Genomic DNA, 18,155 nt, shown 5'->3' with positions numbered 1-18,155 from the left:
AAGAGGTCGAAACCAGCTTGGCCAACATGGCAAAACCCCATCTCTACTAAAAATACAAAAATTAGTCGGGCATGGTGGCATGCACCTGTAATCCTAGCTACGTGGGAGGCTGAGGCAGGAGAATCTCTTGAACCTGGGGAGGTGGAGGTTGCAGTGAGCTGAGATTGCACCACTGCACTGCAGCCTGGGCAACAGAGTGAGACTATCTCAAAAAAAAAAAAAAAAAAAAAAAAAAGAAAGAAAGAAAAATTAAAAAGCTTATAAAGTAAAAAAGTTAACAGTAAGCTAAGGTTAATTTATTATTGAAAAAAGAAGACAGTTTTAAAGTATATTTAGTGTTGCCTAAGTATACAGTTTATAAAGTCCAGAGTAAGGCAGAATAATGTGCTAGGCCTTCATATTCCCACACCACTCACTCACTGACCCACCCAGAGCAACTTCTAGTCCTGTAAGCTTCGTTCATGGTAAGTGCCCTATGTGGTGCACTCTTTTTTCTTTTCTTTTCTTTTCTTTTCGAGACGGAGTTTCACTCTTCTTGCCCAGGCTGGAGTGCAATGACGTGATCACAGCTCACTGCAACCTCTGCTTCCCAGGTTCAAGCGATTCTCCTGCCTCAGCCTCCCAAGTAGCTGGGATTACAGACATGTACCACCACAGCTGGCTAATTTTGTATTTTTAGTAGAGACGGGGTTCTCCATGTTGGTCAGGCTGGTCTCAAACTCCCAACCTCAGGTGATCCACCCACCTCGGACCATTTTCTTTTATACCTTTGTGTGTGTGTGTGTGTGTGTGTGTGTGCGCGCGATACTTTGCCTATGTTTAGAGACACAAATACTTACCATTGTGTTACAGTTGCCTACAGTATTCAGTATAGTAACATGCTGTATGGGTTTATAACCTAGGAGCAATAGGCTATACCATATAGCTTAGGTATGTAGTCGGCCATACCATCTAGGTTTTGTAAGTACACTCTACGATATTCCCATCACCAAATCACTTTCCGATGCATTTCACAGAACGTATCCTGTTGTTAAATTACTCAAGACTGTCCTATCTTTATGTTAATTATTTATTGAAGTGATTTTTTGGATATGTTGTGTTAAATAAAATATATTATTAAAGATCATCTCACCTGTTTATCTTTACTTTTTTGAAAATGTGGCGACTAGAAAATATAAAACTGCATGTTTGGCTTACACTATATTTCTGTTAGAGTGCAGTGCCTTAGATTTCAAACCTACATGTGGAGGGCGGCATCTGTGCCATATGCTCAGTGCCTAGAACAGTGCTGGGCACACAGTAGATACTCAACAAATATTTGTGAATAATAAATGAAACTCATGAGTGAATGGAATGAATGAATAAAACTCTGAAAGTGATAAGATCCCCTAGAAGGATGTTTATTATATCGTAACAATATTTGATATAAACTTGCAAAGACTCAGGCTCTAAATGTTGATTTTTGCTTGACGAGAACTCCCTGGACCCCCTGATTATCTCTGATTCAGGTCCCCTGCTGTGAAATGGAACTAGGTGCAAAAGAAATGGAACTAGGTACAAAAGCTGGCAGTTGCATTTCTTTAGAAAAGTGGGAACTGGCTGGGTGTGGTGGCTCATGCCTGTAATCCCAGCACTTTGGGAAGCCGAGGTGGGTGGATCACAAGGTCAGGAGTTCGACACCAGTCTGACCAACATGGTGAAAGCCCATCTCTACTAAAAATACAAAAATTAGCCAGGCATGGTGGCATGCGCCTGTAATCCCAGCTACTCAGGAGGCTGAGGCAGAAGAATGACTTGTACCTGGGAGGCGGAGGTTGCAATGAGCTGAGATCGCGCCACTGCACTCCAGTCTGGGAGACAGAGCGAGACTCTGTCTCAGAAAAAAGAAAAGTGGGAACTGCTGTACCAAGGAGAATGAGGCAAAGTGTGGTGGGAAGAGCAGGGCTTTGGATTCGCACAGACAGGTTTGAATTATGTTCCACTACCAGCTGTCTGTAACTTTTATCTATTTTCTTAACTTTCTGAGTCTCAGTTTTCACCATGAAATGGGGATAGTTTTACATTTAGGTCTGTGATCTATTTTGAGTTTATTTCTGTGAAGGGTGTAAGATCTGTCTAGATTCAATGATTGCCATGTGGATCCCTTGTTGATCTAACACCATTTTTGAAAAGATTGTTTTCTTATTTGTATTGCTTTTGGTCATCTGTCAAAGATCACTGACTATGTGAGTCTGTCTGTGGGCTGTGTATTCGGTCCATTGGTCTATTTGTGTGTTCTTTGACCAGTACCACACTGTCTTGATTCCTGTAGCTTTATAGCAAGTCTTAACTTAGATAATGTCAGTCCTCCAACTTTGTTCTCTTCCTCCAATATTGTGTTGGCTATTCTGAATCTTTTGCTTTTTCACATAAACTTTAGAATCAGTTTCTAAAGCCAATATCCACAAACTAACTTACTGGAATTTTGACTGGGATTGTATCGAATATACAGATCACATTGGAAAGAACTGACATCTTGACAATACTGAGTATTTGTATCCATGAACATGGAATATTTATTGATTAGTTTGTCTTTGATTTCTTTTATTAGGGCTTTGTAGTTTTCCTCATATACTTCTTGTACATATTGTATTAGATTTATGCTTAAGTATATCATTTTTGGGGTGGTGGTGAAATGAGGATAAAAATAACTCTTGGGATTGTGGGTACCAATTAAATGAGATGACTGATATCAGCTTGCAAACTGCTTGGCACTTAGAGGCATTTCAATAAATGTACATTCTCCTGCACTATCCAACCTGGATTCATTCATACCACTACAGAGTGTAATCACTCAGTCATTGATTGGTCAGTCAAGTATTTATTGAGTGCCCACTCTGTGTCAGGCACAATTCCAGGAGTGTAATACAGTAGCGAAACAAAGCAGACAAAAATCCAGCCCTCATGGAGCAAACTAGTGTGGGAGATAAATAACAAACAGGGAAGTAAAATGCATAAGGTGTAAGAAGTGAGTGGGTGCCATGGAGAAGAAGAAAGCAGAGGAGGGTGGAACATGCAGAGCAGGGGCAGGGCGGCAGTTTTAAATAGAGGTCAGGAAGGCCTCACTGACAAGTAACAACTGAGAAAAGATTTGAAGAAATGAGTCAGCCCCATGCAGATTGAGGATAGAGGGAGCATTAGATAAAGGCCTGGAGGCCAAAAATGTGACTGTCATTTGGGATGATAGCAAGGAGATCCATGTGGTAGAGCAGCTGGAGTTAAGGTTGAGAAAAGCAAGGAGACAGATCCTGTAGGGTCTTGTAAGACATTGCAAAGACATTGGCTTTTATTCCAGGTGAGGAGGGAAGCTAGTGGATTGTACTGAGCAGGGAAATCGTGTCATCTAACTTAGGCTTTAACAGGATCACTATCACTCTGGTTGTTGTCAGAAAAGTTGGGAGATGAGTCAGGTAGCTATGGTAATAATCTAGGGGAGAGATGAAGGCAGCTTGGGTGGTAACAATGATAGTAAGAAATAACTGAGGTGTATAGACCCCTAGGGGAACTGTGGATGGGCTCAGGGGTGTCCTTGAATTTCCTGAAATGTTATATAAACATTTGTGTGCATGCGCAGTTTTGGTGAAGAGCTTTTATGGAGCCTCAAAGCAGTTTTATGATCCAAACAAGAACTAAGTTGGTGGTGAATAATCTGGATACCTCATGCTTGTTCCTAGCTATTCAAAGTCCTCAATTAAGTTCTTTCCACAGACCTTGACTGTAAATCCTCTAGGGCATCTATCCTGTTTGTGAGCCTCTTAAAAGTTTCAACTACCTCCTTTAAGACTGTTCTATCCCTGACTTCCAGTTAAGACTCATCAGGATTGTTACGAAGAAAAAGAGCTGTAAGGAAATGGGTAGATTCTGTTCACGTTCTATGCTACTAACTGGTAGCTTGGGAGCCACAGGCAAGAATTGGGAAAAGGCTTGACACCTTCCTAGAGACGGTGAGGGGCACTTGTAAGGCTAGTCTGTTCTCGGTGGATTCCCTTTTTTAATAAGCTGTGGTCTATGAATCACATAAATCCCAGCAGCAAGAGCTGATTTTATGGGTTGGTTTGCTTAATAGTCACACAATTAAAATAAGTTGTAAAAAACGGTGGTGGTATTTGCCAGGATAAATATTTAAAAGGGAACAGCTGTAGAAAGATATAATAATTCACATCAGCTCATCGTTCTTCATTCTCAATAAAGGCTGCGGAGGTTGGTTCTTAACCAGGGGGGTTTCTTGGCCTCTCCTTTGAATATGTTGTGCTACGGCTGTCAGGTTGAGGAAGGGCAGAGCTGAGAGGAGTCATACTTGCCTTTGGGAGTAGCTGATCCATGACAGAGAGGTTCTGGGATGGGGTTATGGGATGGGGTTAAGAAGATGAGGTCACAGATGTGGTGTGAGGAAAACTCAAAAGTTGCCACCATCTTCCTTGAACTCCTGTGTTGGGTTTTCTAGCGTGAAGTCCTGGTGGTTATGTTTTTCAGGAGACAAGTTAATAATTTTCAGAGGAAAATATGTTTTTTGAAGAGATGAGCCTATTTGAGAGGTAGACCTAAGTTTTCCTTTACAGGGCTCTGGGGCTGGTTGCTAAGGTAGTTTTGATGATAGCTGGTTTTTTAGCTTTGGTGCAGTGGCAGAGGTTGAGGAGAGGTTACCTCTCTTGTTCCTCCTGCCATTCCTGTACATTGGGAGAGCCTCTACCCCTTTTCTTTCCTTCTCTGGGAAGTGCCACTTTAGCCCTCTTGAAGCATTCCTGACCACCCATGCTGCCACCTCCCCTGCCTACAGCTCCTATCTTGGTCTTGGTGATAGATCCTCTTGGGAGGGTCCTTAGTACCCAGACATAGCCTAATACTCCAAGAGGATAAAACTAAGGCTCAGGGAGTAAACTGACCAGGTAAATATCACAGCTAATGGGCGGCAAAGTGGGACTCAGACCCTAGACTTTTGATTAGCCCTCTTTACACTGCATATTACCAGTAGTTTAATATTTTGGTCCTGCCCAATTTCCTTTTTTTTTTTTTTTTTCCAGAGATGCAGTCTTGCTGGAGTGCAGTGGTGCAATCTTGACTTACTGCAACCTCCACTTCCCAGGCTCAAGCAATCCTCCCACCTCAGCCTCCCAAGTACCTGGGACCTACAGGTGCACACCACCAAAACTGGCTAATTTTTTGTGTTTTCCGTAGAGACACGGTTTCACCATATTGCCCAGGCTGGTCTGGAACTCCTGAGCTCAGGTGATCCATCTGCCTCGGCCTCTCAAAGTGCTGGGATTCCACCACTCTCGGCTAATTTTTATGTAGAGATGGCATCTCGCCACGTTGCCCAGGCTGGTCTTGACCTCCTGGCTTCAAGTGATTCTCCCACCTCAGCCTCCCAAAGTGCTGACATTACAGGCTTGAACCACCGCACCTGCCCCCTGCCCAGTTTCTTATATACTATTTATAATACAACCAGATTGTAATTTCCTTGAAGGTCAGGGCCACTTTTTCACTCATTTATTCAATAAGTATTATTTGAGTGTCTGCTTTGTGCAGGGCATTGAGTGAATAAGATAAACTCAGACTCTGCCTTTAGGAAGAGGTTGATATATACCTTTGAATTCCTTGCAGACCCTTGTACCATAGTGTACACTAAAGAAGTACTCAGTGAACACTGATTATTGTTAATAAGTATTATTGAGTTCTTCTTATATGCCAGTGCTGAGCAACATGTGTGTATGTATTTAATCTTCAGAGTAAACTTGTGAGGCAGGATCTGTTATCAACAGATGAATAGGTCAACAGGTTATGTTATTGCTTTAAGCATTGGTTTTTGCCACTGCAGAACTACGTGAAGAACTTGTTTAACATGCTATTTCCAATGCCCCAACCTAGACCCACTGACCTAGAATCTCCTTGAGTAGGTCAGCATAGGGCATTGGATATGGTTGGGTTAGGGAACCATTGTCTTTGAAATGGGCCCATTTGCACAGACTAGGTGAGACAGCCCTTCATCCAGAAGCTGCACACTGATGTCTGATGCTGCGAATGTTAGCCAGGTTCCTCCTGCCCAAGCATCTATCTAAAACCTAAACTCTCTTTAACTTGGGTTTTAGCTGTGTTCTGTACTTTTCTATTTCTCAAAGGAATTTTTGGATAATGGGTACGAGATGTTTGTTATATTATTTTCTGTACTTCCCCATGTGCTTCTATTTCCTAAACTTTTTGAAAATTAAAATAAAAAGAAATCAACCAAAGGAATATATCAGTTTCTACTATGAGAGGTTTTCAAGTAGCTTCAAGGACTATTTGGAGGAGTAAAATTGAGTCTTTTTCTCGAGTGAATCTTGTGCTCTAAAATAGGAGGGCTTCTCTAGTTTTTCTTCCTTCTCATTTGGAGGAGTGTAGAGGCTGTGGGCTGAAGAGCCAATCCATAACTGGAAAGAAAATCCAGATTAAAAGAAGGAATTAGTCATTTTTGTCCATCTTCTCTCTTTTCCCAGTTGAGGATGTTAAGTCTTTCCAAGAAATGAATGTGCTTTTTTCTCTTCCTTCCCATGCTGGATTTCTGCCTTTGGGCTGGAGTCTAAATTGCTTAGGGTCACACGCAAAGTTCTTTGTAAATCTAGTCCCAGTGGACTTCCTGTCCTATTTCCACTACATCCTTCCATGTACTTGAGGTGACAGTTTCCCCTGCACTGCATACTTTCCGTGTCTCTGTGCCACTATTACCTTAGTCCACAATACTCATTCCCTCCTTCACTGCTTGGCACAGTCTTTCTTGTCCTTCAATGCTGAGTGCAAATTTTCCCTCCTCAGAAGCTTTCTGAGCCCTCCTCCCTGCAGTCAGTTGCTCCTCCAACACACTGCCCACTCAACACTTTGCACAAACATATTTTATCATATTATATTATAGTTAGTTGTAAACAGACCAGTAGATCTCAACTGGGGGCTACTCTTAGCTAACACGATGAGGTGGGGGGTTGTGACGGTGCCACTGACATTTAGTGGGTAGAGGTCAGGGATACTGCCAAACATCCTACGATGCAAAGGACAGACCCCCAGCCCAAAGAATTATCCAGTCCCAAATGTCAATAGTGTAGAGGGAAGCCTGGTGTGGTGGCTCATGCCTGCAATCCCAGCACTTTGGGAGGCTGAGACAGGAGGATCACTTGAGTACAGAAGTTCAAGACCAGTCTTGGTAACAGGGAGACACTGTCCCTACCAAAAAAAGGGGGGAAAATAGATGAGTATGGTGGCTCGTGCCTGTAGCCCTAGCTACTCAGGAAGCTAAGGCAGGAGGATCACTTGAGCCTGGGAGTTCAGGGCTGAGGTGAGCTATGATCACTGCACTCCAGCCTGGGCGTCAGAGCGAGACCTTATCTCAGAAAAACAACCAACCAACCAACCAACCAAACAAAAATAGCGATGGGGTTGAAAAGCCCTGATCTAGACTGAGATCCATTTGTTCAGGGCCACATTTTATTCATCTTTGAATCCCTAGGAACTCTTATAGAGTAGGTTCTCAATAAATGTCAAATATACAAATGAGAGGGAATGAATGGAAGCAAGTGGGTCTAAGGAGGGAATGAATGGAAGCAAGTGGGTCTAAGCCACCTTGGGAAATAACTGTACTTAATCTAGTGCCTCTTCTACTTCTAAATTATCCCAAAAAGAGCAAAAGCATTTTCCCTCAGATACCCTCTGTGGATGGTCATGTGGAGGAAGGGCAGTCTCCTAGAATACAGAAACCATACAGTACAGTAATAACAGGCAACATTTAGTGAGTGCTTACTATATGGCTCAGATGCTATATTAAAAACATTGACATGCATTTAACTCATTTCATCTTAGGAGACAGGAACTATTACTCTCCTTGGATTATATTAATGGTTGAGGAAACTAAGTGAAGTAACTCGCCCAAGGTCACCTTGTCAAAAAGCGGTGGATCACAGGGTACTTTGTAGCTGTTGTTTCCCATTGGGATTTCTGAGAACTGAAATCATCGTTCTTCCTCCCATCAGAGACCACTAAGGAGTACACACTTTATTGCTGGCGAAATGAGGTAAGGCAGAGCATTTGGGAGTGTGTGGAGAAAATCTGAGGATAACGCCCTGCAACAAAGAGGACTTCCCAGCCTAGCAAGGGATTGTGAAAAGCACTGAACTGCTTTAACCTTGACAGCAAACTTCCCTCATCTTAAATTATTGCTATTTTGGGGATCCTGTCATGTTTTGCACATTTTATTATTAAATATAGAAAATATATTGGACTGGGAAATCAAGTTATATCTGGTCTTAGTGATTAACTTACTGAGTGACTTTGGACAAGTCATTAAACATCTAAAATGGAGTGATAATAGTTGTTTCACTCTTGGTGGGGGGTGGTGAGATGAAGAAAACCGATGTAAAAGTTGGTGTATTAGTCTGTTCTCATGCTGCTGATAAAACCATACCCGAGACTGGGCAATTTACAAAAGAAAGGGGTTTAATGGACTTACAGTTCCACACGGCTGGGGAGGCCTGGCAATCATGGTGGAAGACAAAGAGGAGCAAGTCACGTCTTACATAAATGGCAGCAGGCAAAGAGAGAGAACTTGTGTAGAGGAACTCCTCTCTTTAAAACCATCAGATCTCCTGAGACTGACTCAGTATCATGAGAACAGCACAGGAAAGACTTGTCCCCATGATTCAGTTACCTCCCACTGAGTCCCTCCCACAACACGTGGGAATTCAAGATGAGATTTCGGTGGGGACACGGCCAAACCATATCAGTTGGTGAGTAAAAAATACTCTATGCAAGTATATATTAATATTAAATAATAATGAACAAGGGCTTTGGGATTGTTGCCTTGAGTCAGTTGTTTCACTTCAGAACCTCAGCTTCCTCATCTTTAAAATGAAGATTTCATATACTTCACAGGGTTGTGAGGATGTGATGTGGTGTATGCCAAGCCCTAGCATAGGGCCACCCATATGGTAGGTATCCAGTTAATAGTAGCTATTATTAATAACCTGATCAGCTGGCTTGATTGATACCACCTTGTAACTACACTTGGCAAAACAACAAGCAAACAAACAATACACAACAATGAAAACAACAAACACCACCATCATCAACCACTTCGTGTGGTCCTCCTCATTCCCCTAAAGATGACTCTTGGCTTCCCAGTGTGCTTGAAGCTCACGAAATGCTGCTAGCAAAATGGAGGTGCAGCCAGATGGAGCTGGTTTCCTCCTCTGAGAGACTGGGGGTACTTACAGTGAAGGATGGCTAAGTGCATAGATGCACTCTGAAAGGCTTTGACTGCCAAGAGACAAGGAGTGAGTGTGGCTGGGGAATAGTGAGTGCTTGCTGGCTCTATGATCTTGCCCTGCCACTTTCTTCCTCCTGGTATCAAGGCTGCCCAAGAGCTCCCGCTGACATGTGGAGGTCCCCCTTTGCCTATTTGGTGCTATGAGGAATTCCTGTTGGCTAACTGTGAAGGTGGCCCATTGCACCCTAGAGGCTGTTGTGTATACCTCCTTGCCCTGTTGTGTGCTCAGAATAGGTAAGGGCTTCGTGTGCCAGAGAAGTAAGGAAGACGCATAGTAGGAAAAAAGTACCTCAGCCCTCTGTCCAAGCTGCTGACTGACTTACTCTGGTTCTGATTTCTGTAGTCAGCTTGATCTTTCTGCCACTTTCCCAAGCAACTTCCACCTATGTGGGTGGTATTCATTCAACAGGTGTTTATCGAGTCCTATTATGTGTCTGACATTATTTTAGGTTGCAGCTAAGACAGACAAGATCCCTGCTCTCATGGAGTTTACATTTTAGTGGGGAGAGATGTTAACTTAGATACAAATAAACAAGCTAACTTAAGATAGTGATAAGTTTAGTGAATTCATAAAGTGTTTTGAGTGACAGGTGGCTGTTTATGCCATCTGAGAAAGGGACTTTAGAGCTGAGAACTGAATGATTGAGAAGACTGCCATGCTATCTGAAGTCACATTCCAAGCAGAGAAAACCACAAGGGTGTGAGCCCTAAGATGTCACATCCGAGGGCTAGAAAGCTAGCCAGTGAACTGGGAAATAGAGAATTAAGGGGAAATGTGTAGCAGATGAAGTCAGAGAGGTATGTCACAAGGTGCGGGTCCACAGATCACACTCAGCCCACAGTGTTTTTGATATTTCACTGAAAAACAATCCTGACTTGCAATTTATCTTAAGTAAAAAAAAAAAAATTTGGGCCGGGTGTGGTGGCTCATGCCTGTAATCCCAGCACTTTGGGAGGCCAAGGCAAGCGGATCACAAGGTAGTGGTGCCATTTACTGAGACAAGTCTCAGTAAAATTTACTCAGTAAAATTTATTGAGGCAAGTTCTCAGTAAACCTGAGAACAGGTTTGAGAAGAAAATCAAAGCTCTGTTTGAGAGTTATTCTATTTTGGACACCTATTAAACCTCGAAGTGGAATGTTAGGTAGGTACTTAGCCAAGCCAGAAGCTTAGGAGGAAGGACAAGGTTGGAGATATAAATTGGGAATCTTCAGTACATAGGTGATATTTAAACCCATAGGAACGGATGAGATCACTGAGGGAGGAAATGTAGATATAAAACTGAATGTGGGGAGTTTGGGCATTTTTTTTCCCCCTGTTCAAACTTTTTTTTTTTTTTTTGAGAGATGGAGTCTTGCTTTGTCACCCAGGCTGGGGTGCACTGGTGCGATCTCAGCTCACTGCAACCTCTGCCTCCCGGGTTCAAGTGATTCTCCCACCTTGGCTTCCCAAGTAGCTGGGATTACAGGCATGCACTGCCAGGCCCAGCTAATTTTTGTGTTTATTTATTTATTTTTTAGTAGAGATGGGGTTTCACTATATGTTGGCCAGGCTGGTCTCAAACTCCTGACCTCAGGTGATCTGCCTGCCTCGGTCTCCCAAAGTGCTGGGATTATAGGTGTGAGCCACACAGCCCGGCCCTTGTTCAAATTTAAATCTTCTATACTCCTGGTATTATATAGGCTAAGACTATTAGTTTGAAAAAGCAATCTAAGGTTATCTATCTAGTCATCATTCCTATGAATATTTACTCAAACCCCCGGCACAACATCTAGCCAAACAGCTAGCCAATTGGTACTTGACAGGAAACACACTATTTCCATTAAGATCTTCCATTCTGTGTTCATCAGAATGAGTCCATGTCTTGCTGGACTCTCACCATACCCCTGTGAGGAATTACATATCTTCATGTTATAGTGGAGCAAATTAAGGCTCAGAGACGTGACTTGGCCAAGCTCATTAACCATTAAAAAGTAGAGTGGAAACTTGAATGCAGGTCTTCTGTTCCAATTCCATGGTTCTTTCCATTACTACACACTAATCTAGTGATTGTTGCTATTAAAGATTTTAGGCCTAAATTACATTTTCTCCTGCAATTTTAATTCCATAGCCTATTTTGTCCCCTGGTGTGTAAAAAGCAGTAATTACTTCCATCATTAGATAGCAAATTTTAAGGCACTGGACACATACACATTGGAAGGCTAGTTGGATCAGCATTTTTTCCTTCTTCCAAGTTAGGTGTATTGATTTAAATTGGTAAGTGAAGCTGGGTGAGAGGATACCTTTATAGCATTTACACTTCTATATTGTGATGATGGCTGAATTAGGGGGCTTTCTAAAATGAGAAGTGACTGGAAGGAGTCCTTGGGAACAATTCTTACAATTTAGGAACAATGATGGTATTCAGTCAAATGCCAAAACCTGTTTGACTTAGCTCAGAGAAGGTATAATAATGGAGCTTTCCAATGTATAAGTGGATCAGGAAAGATGCACTAGCTCCTGTAGCTGTTTACACTGACCTCAAATTCAACAAGGACTCATTGGGCACTGATTATGGTCAGGGCCCCATTTCTACTGCTCTGGAATGGAGCTTTGAGAATCAGATTTTGAGGGCTTCCTAAAAGCCCAATGAGGGGGGGGGGTTCACATTAGTAACACACACCTGGCACTTATTAAGCAGTGTTACAATTAAGGACTCAATCTACAAGGGTAAATTGTTAACTTAGAAAGTTCACATTCCTTAGAGCTTGGTATTTAAGGTCCTCCACATGTTCCTAATCTATATTTTCAATCATAATTCCCACTGTTGCCAGGAGTGAACCCTCTGCTCTAGTTAAATTGGATGCTGGCTACCTCCTGAGCATGTTTATCTTTTCACCTGGATACCTTACTCTTTAGATCTATGCTGTTTTTTATAGTAGTCACTAGTCATATATGGCTATTCAGTACTTGAAGTGTGGCCAGTCTAAACTGAGATGTGCTGTTAGATACACCTAGATTTCAAAAATGTAGTAAAAATAATTGATTTTAAATATTAACTACATATTGGAACATTAATATTCTGGGCATAAAACACATTAAAACTACTTTTACTTCTTTTTACTTTGGCTACTAGAAAATGTAAAATTTATGGCTTGCATTATATTTTTTGACTTTCTGAGACAGGGTCATACTGTTACCCATGCGGGAGTGCAGTGGCACAATCACAGTTCACTGCAGCCTCCACCTCCCCTGGCACAGGTGATCCTCCCACCTCAGCATCCCAAGTAGCTGGGACTACAGGTGCATGCCACCACACCCAGATAATTTTTTTTTTTTGTATTTTTTGTAGAGATGGGGTTTTGCCATGTTGCCCAGGCTGGTCTTGAACTTCTGAGGTCAAGTGATCCACCCGCCTCGGATTCCCAAAGTGCTAGGATTATAGGCATGAGCCACCACACCCAGCGGCATTATATCTTTAGTGGACAGTACTCCACTAGATTGTTAGCCAAGGCAGTACTGGGCCCACCATTCAAACCTATATTTGTACTTTCTTACTGGCGTAATAGTGATGAATGAAGGGAAAATTCTGAGTAACAGTGGGTTCACACATTTGAGGCAAGCAAGCCATGTCTCATCAAATGGAAGCTGCTATCACTGATCAGCTAGCAGCTCAAGGAAGAAGACTGCCAAAGGCAGCAGGACAATTACCAATAATAATTTGTGGTACACAGCAACTGTTCAAAGAGTGTTAGATAACTCCTTTTAGGCAGTGACACTAAATACAAACAAAATCTTGAATTCCGTACTTATCCCTCCTGTTTTTCTTCTTCCACTTCTAGTCACTAAAATTTAGCTATTCCTTTGAAAATCTTTCACTTCTATTCCTTTTCTCCCAATCCACAGCTAATCAGTCTTGTCACCTCGCTTTTGAAAATATAGTTTTCAAATAGCTCCTAGTTTCCTTCTACCCTCCCTGTGTTCATTCCATTCTATATACTGTTAATGTTCCATGATATTTCTTTGCAGATGTCATTCTTCGCTCAAAACCTCCATTTTCATATGAACTTCATAAAAAGTTTTCACTTAGCATTCAAAGCTTTTCAAACCTTATCTCTTGGTACTCCTCTCCATAAAAAAGGAATTTAGGGAAACTAGATTGAGTTAATATATGTAAAGCACTTACAACCATACCTGGCCCATACTAAGAACTATATAGGTCTTAGCTATTATTATTATTGCTCACTTTTATTTGAATATGCTGTATGCATTTCTACTCCAGAACACTGCTAAGTCCCTTTTCCTATTTGAGTACCTCAATCTCTAAAGGAAGGAGTGATTTAAACTATCAATGACCAGCAAGAGCCAACTGTTACTGCTGGAAAGACAGCTTAAATATTATTTCTACAATAGATAGGACCTGCAAACAAGGAACTCTAATTTACCACCAAATAACAAAATTTAAGGCTGGATGAAATAAATAAAAGATAATATTTCCTTCATTCAAGAAACAGCAAATTTATGGAATGTTATTTAAAGAAAAACATAAATGGGTTCTGGATTTAGGGCAGTTACTCTTTAAATCCTGGAATATATTGGAATAACCTGGGAGCTTTAAAAAACAGTTGCCTGGACCTCATCCCAGATTTATTGAAGGGGAAGGCCTCAGACACTTGAATTTATTTTAATACTTCATAGGTGATTCTCACGTGCAACCACATCTGAGCAGCATTGGTCTAGTCCAGGGAAACTGGTTTACGGAGGCTGATCGTGTTTGGCATATATTTTTCTGTTTTTAAAATGAAGCATACTAAGAGAACTGATTAACCTATAATGACTTATGTGTTCATGAAGTGTTCTAAAAAAACCAAAGAAACAAGAAAACAAACCTTTTCAACTTGATGTAGGGTTCAGAAGATAAATACATTACAAATACCACAGTGAGCATTCATCTAAAAGTTTGCCGGTTGGTCTTTCTATTAATTAAAAAAATTCAAAACAGAATTACTTAATATAGATTTAACTATGTATAATATTTACAATGAAAGTATACAGTTAAGTCTGTTGTGGAACAGTTGGCATTTTGGTATATAACACTTCAGAAATTTCAAGAACAACTTTACCTCAAAAACATTTTACACAAAATTTCCAAAGTGCTGTAGCTCACTGGCTCATTTTATCTTAACAATCCAGTTTAGCAATCCAGGTACCCAAATCTCTAGGCATGAAGTAACCGATATACTACTGAGAGACAGCACTTTTATACAATAGCAGAGCCTGTTAGAAACCTTGGGTCTTTAAAACCTTATAACAATGCCCCTTTCACTCTCCAATCCTGAGACAACAAATCCTGTAGTTCCCCCTCATCATCGCTGTCAGCATTCTCTTCTTCCTTTTTCTGCAGTTCTTTTATGGTCAGGATTTCTTTAAGTTTATTTTTTATTTCATCCTGGCGATTCCGTAGCTTTTCCACCCGTCGATAACACTCTATCTGCTCATCGATCTCCCCAATCTGGCGGTCCAACCGTCCCTCCTCATCCTCTTCGGCAACTATGGCTTCGGAAATAGTGTTGACCTGCCTCATGGCTTTTTGGAATTCGTCCCACTCTTTGTCCATCTGATCTTTTGGGGCATCAACCTTTCGCACCCTTGCATCTACCTCAGGGTCGTCAAAAAAACCTTCCGGTAACGCTTCCGCGGTGTTTTCTCTCCTTTCCACCACTTTTTCATGTATTTCTGCTTTCTCAATTGACCCTGAATGAGGAATTATGGGGGCCTTGGGAGGATTAGTACTAAAGAAATCGTCTGGCAGCACACTACTTGTTACCTCCCGCGAAGAAGAAACTGAGTGCTCCTTGCCCTGTGCGTCGGACAGCGGCTTGCTGGCGTCCCCCCTTTTTCTTTCTCCATCTCCTTCCTCCTCCTCTTCCTCCTCCTCCTCATCTTCATAATCGGGGAGTAAACTGAGTCCTGAAGGCTTACTGGAAGTCGTTCTAATGAACTCCTTTCCTGTTTTGTCAAAGTTGGTGGGCAACGCAGATGTGGAGGGCTGTACCTGAGGCACCAAGGTGGCCTTCGCTCTCTTGGCGTCTTGGCCGTCTGCGTCCGGCGCTTTCCTCTTGACGGTCTGAGGCGCTGAGCTGGCGGACGAACCCTGGCTGGCTTCCTTCGCGCCTTTCAGCTCGGCCACTTTCTCTCGGTGCTGCTTTCCCAGGACGTGAGTCTGCCACAGGAGCTCGCTCTTAACCGGGGTGTTACACAGGGCACAACTCAGCTGCCCCAAACGGTTGTACTTCGCGAATGGAGATTCTATCCGTTTCCGATTGGTGCTCAGACGCTGCTTCTCCTTCATTAACCGCCGCAATTCTTCCTGATTTACCACTCGCTTCCCGGCCGGAGTCCTAGCGGAGGCGGAGGACGCCATCTTGGCGACCAGACCCAAAGCGATTCTGGTTTCCGTCCGGCGAGGCATGATAATGTCACTTCCTGTAAGGGCGATGATTGGCGGAAGTTCAAGAGAGCGTGGCGTAGCGTTGGCGTTTTTGCTCAGAATCGCGACTAAGGCTTTTTTTTTTTTTTTCCTGTGAACGATTAGGCTATGGCTGCGATAAAGGCCGTAAACTCCAAGGCTGAGGTGGCGCGGGCCCAGGCAGCTTTGTCTGTCAATATATGCGCCGCCCGAGGGTTGCAGGATGTGCTGCGGACCAACTTGGGTCCTAAAGGCACCATGAAAATGTGAGACGGCGGTTGGAGCGGCCGTTAGGCGGCCGGGGGCTTGTTGGGTGTCCTGGAGCCCTCTGAGGCAGGCGTCCGTGGAGCGCTGTGGATGTTCTTGCGAGCTTGATTTCCCTCATTCTCATCCCTGTCCTGAGGGTATTTCTCGCCTGGTGCAGGTGGAGGAGAAAAGCCTCCCCTAGAAGGCCCCAGGAGTGAAATTGTGACGCTCCCCCGACACCCTACTTTTCGTCAAGGTTCATATGCAGTTAGAAAGTCAGTTAATTTAGTGTCTTATTGGAAACATAAAGCATTTAACTTCTCTGCTCTTTAAGACTGTATACCTTTAGTTCATAAATTCAACAAGTAGTTAGTTTTGTATTTTGTGTAGCAATGTATTGTAGTGGAGAGGGCACAGGCTTTGGAGCCAGGAGGGCATGAGGTCAAATCCAATTTCTACTTGAATACCCTGTGTCTGTGGTTCTTCATATCTATTCATCTTTTCAGTATATATTAAGCACCATTTTCTCTAGACAAGAGTGAGGAAAAGAGACCAGTGAGGAAAAAAGGGTATAAGAGGAGAGACACATCCTCATAGTAATGAACAAAATAAATTAATATTAATGGTAAAATAAGTCACTTAGGTACTAGTTGCTGGGACACAGAAATGATCAAGATACAGTTTCTGTTCTTAAGGAGATGTGGTAGAGTAGGATGTGCTAATTATATATAGATGCATATGATTATGCTGAGGAAAGGGAATAATTACTGATGGCAGAAGGACAAGCATCTTAAATGATGTTTGATCAGAGTCTTGGGTTGGAAGAGGGAGTAAAGGCCTTCTGGGCAGAGTAATTTCAGGAATAAGAAAGACCAATGGTGCAAATCCAATAGAAAAAACAAAACATGGTGTATTAAGGGAACCAGAAGATTTGCTTGTGGGAAAGTAGATGAGTCAGGGAAGAGAGACATAAACCAGATTGAGAAAGGTGAAGTGTCTGCTGTGTTTGGATTTTAACTTGAAAATGATGAAAAACATAAAAATCATTGGAGGACTTTTGATCAGGGAACTGACTGAATCACGTTGCCTTTTAGAAAGAAAAATGTGTGGAGGGTATATTTTAGTTTGGAGATAACTGGATGCTATCCAAGGTAGAGATGATAACAGTGGAGATGGAGAGAAGGGGGCAGATTCAAGAGATATTTAGGTAGTAGAATTGATAGAACTTGGTGATCTAATAAATGCAGGGATGAGGGAAACTAGAGTGACTGACTGAATGAAAACGTTCACCAAAATAAAAACCTGCAGGAAATTTGCAAATTTGTGCTTTGTAGACTTTCAAGTATTCTTTGACCAAATCACTTTTCATAACTCATCAACTGCTTTTATCTTTAAATCTGTAAATGGTCCATTTGGAATGAAATCGCCATAAGCTGTCCATCTGGGGAGAAATGATTCTGTGAGCTGCAAATGGTGGTAATTACCATGGCATATTCCCATGGTACAGTAGTTTTCCAAGCCCAGTTCCCTCTGTTGAGGATAATGGGATGGCAAGCACTGGAAGTGTCTTCCTACCACATGAAGTTAATATCGTTGTTCTCTGAACAGGCTTGTTTCTGGTGCAGGTGACATCAAACTCACCAAAGATGGCAATGTGCTGCTCCAAGAGATGGTGAGCTGATGCTGCTGACTTTAATAAACCTTAATAAGCCTTAATTAGGAGCATAGTAGAACTTGTGTATCTGTAAGCCAAGGCTGTCAGCTAAATACTGCAGTCTTGAGATATGCTTGTTGAATTAGACTTCAATAAAAAAATTTTTTTTGGCCGGGTGTGGTAACTCACTCCTGGAATCCCAACACTTTGGGAGGCTGAGGTGGCCAGATTGCTTGAGCCCAGGAGTTCAAGACCAGGCTTGGTGAAACCCGTCTCTACAAAAAAAAAAAAAAGAAATTTGCTCAGTGTAGTAGCATGTGCCTGTAGTCCCAGCTACTTAGGAGGCTGAGGTAAGAGGATCACTTGAGCCCAGGAGGCCAAGGCTGCAGTGAACTTGAGATCGTGCCACTGCACTCCAGCCTGGGTGACAGAGTGAAACACTGTCTCAAAAAAAAAAAAAAAAAAAAAAAAAAAAAAAGTTTT

At 42.3% G+C, this 18,155-nt stretch overlaps 2 protein-coding genes across 4 annotated transcripts in view; one reads left to right on the top strand and one right to left on the bottom strand.

Moving 5' to 3' along the window:
- Window positions 1–14,126: 14,126 nt before the first annotated feature.
- On the bottom strand, window positions 14,127–15,758 carry ZNF830 (zinc finger protein 830). The gene is made up of 2 exons (XM_025362733.1): window positions 14,427–15,758; window positions 14,127–14,279 (listed from the first exon to the last, which is right to left on the bottom strand). Exon 1 carries the CDS (start codon window positions 15,725–15,727, stop codon window positions 14,609–14,611), a length of 1,119 nt encoding a protein of 372 aa, XP_025218518.1. The 5' UTR covers window positions 15,728–15,758; the 3' UTR covers window positions 14,127–14,279; window positions 14,427–14,608.
- A 26-nt stretch (window positions 15,759–15,784) lies between these two features.
- The window catches only part of CCT6B (chaperonin containing TCP1 subunit 6B), a 34,445-nt gene continuing 32,074 nt past the window's right edge, over window positions 15,785–18,155 (top strand). For all 3 annotated transcript variants that reach the window (XM_025362732.1, XM_025362731.1, XM_025362729.1), the window contains exons 1-2: window positions 15,785–16,038; window positions 17,627–17,690. In XM_025362732.1, coding sequence (XP_025218517.1) covers window positions 15,902–16,038; window positions 17,627–17,690 — 201 coding nt within the window. In that variant the 5' untranslated portion in view covers window positions 15,785–15,901. The remainder of the gene's footprint in view (window positions 16,039–17,626; window positions 17,691–18,155) is intronic.

This window comes from Theropithecus gelada, chromosome 16 (assembly GCF_003255815.1).
Source record: "Theropithecus gelada isolate Dixy chromosome 16, Tgel_1.0, whole genome shotgun sequence".
Lineage (NCBI taxonomy): Eukaryota > Metazoa > Chordata > Mammalia > Primates > Cercopithecidae > Theropithecus > Theropithecus gelada.
This window is presented reverse-complemented; position numbering and strand designations above follow the sequence as displayed.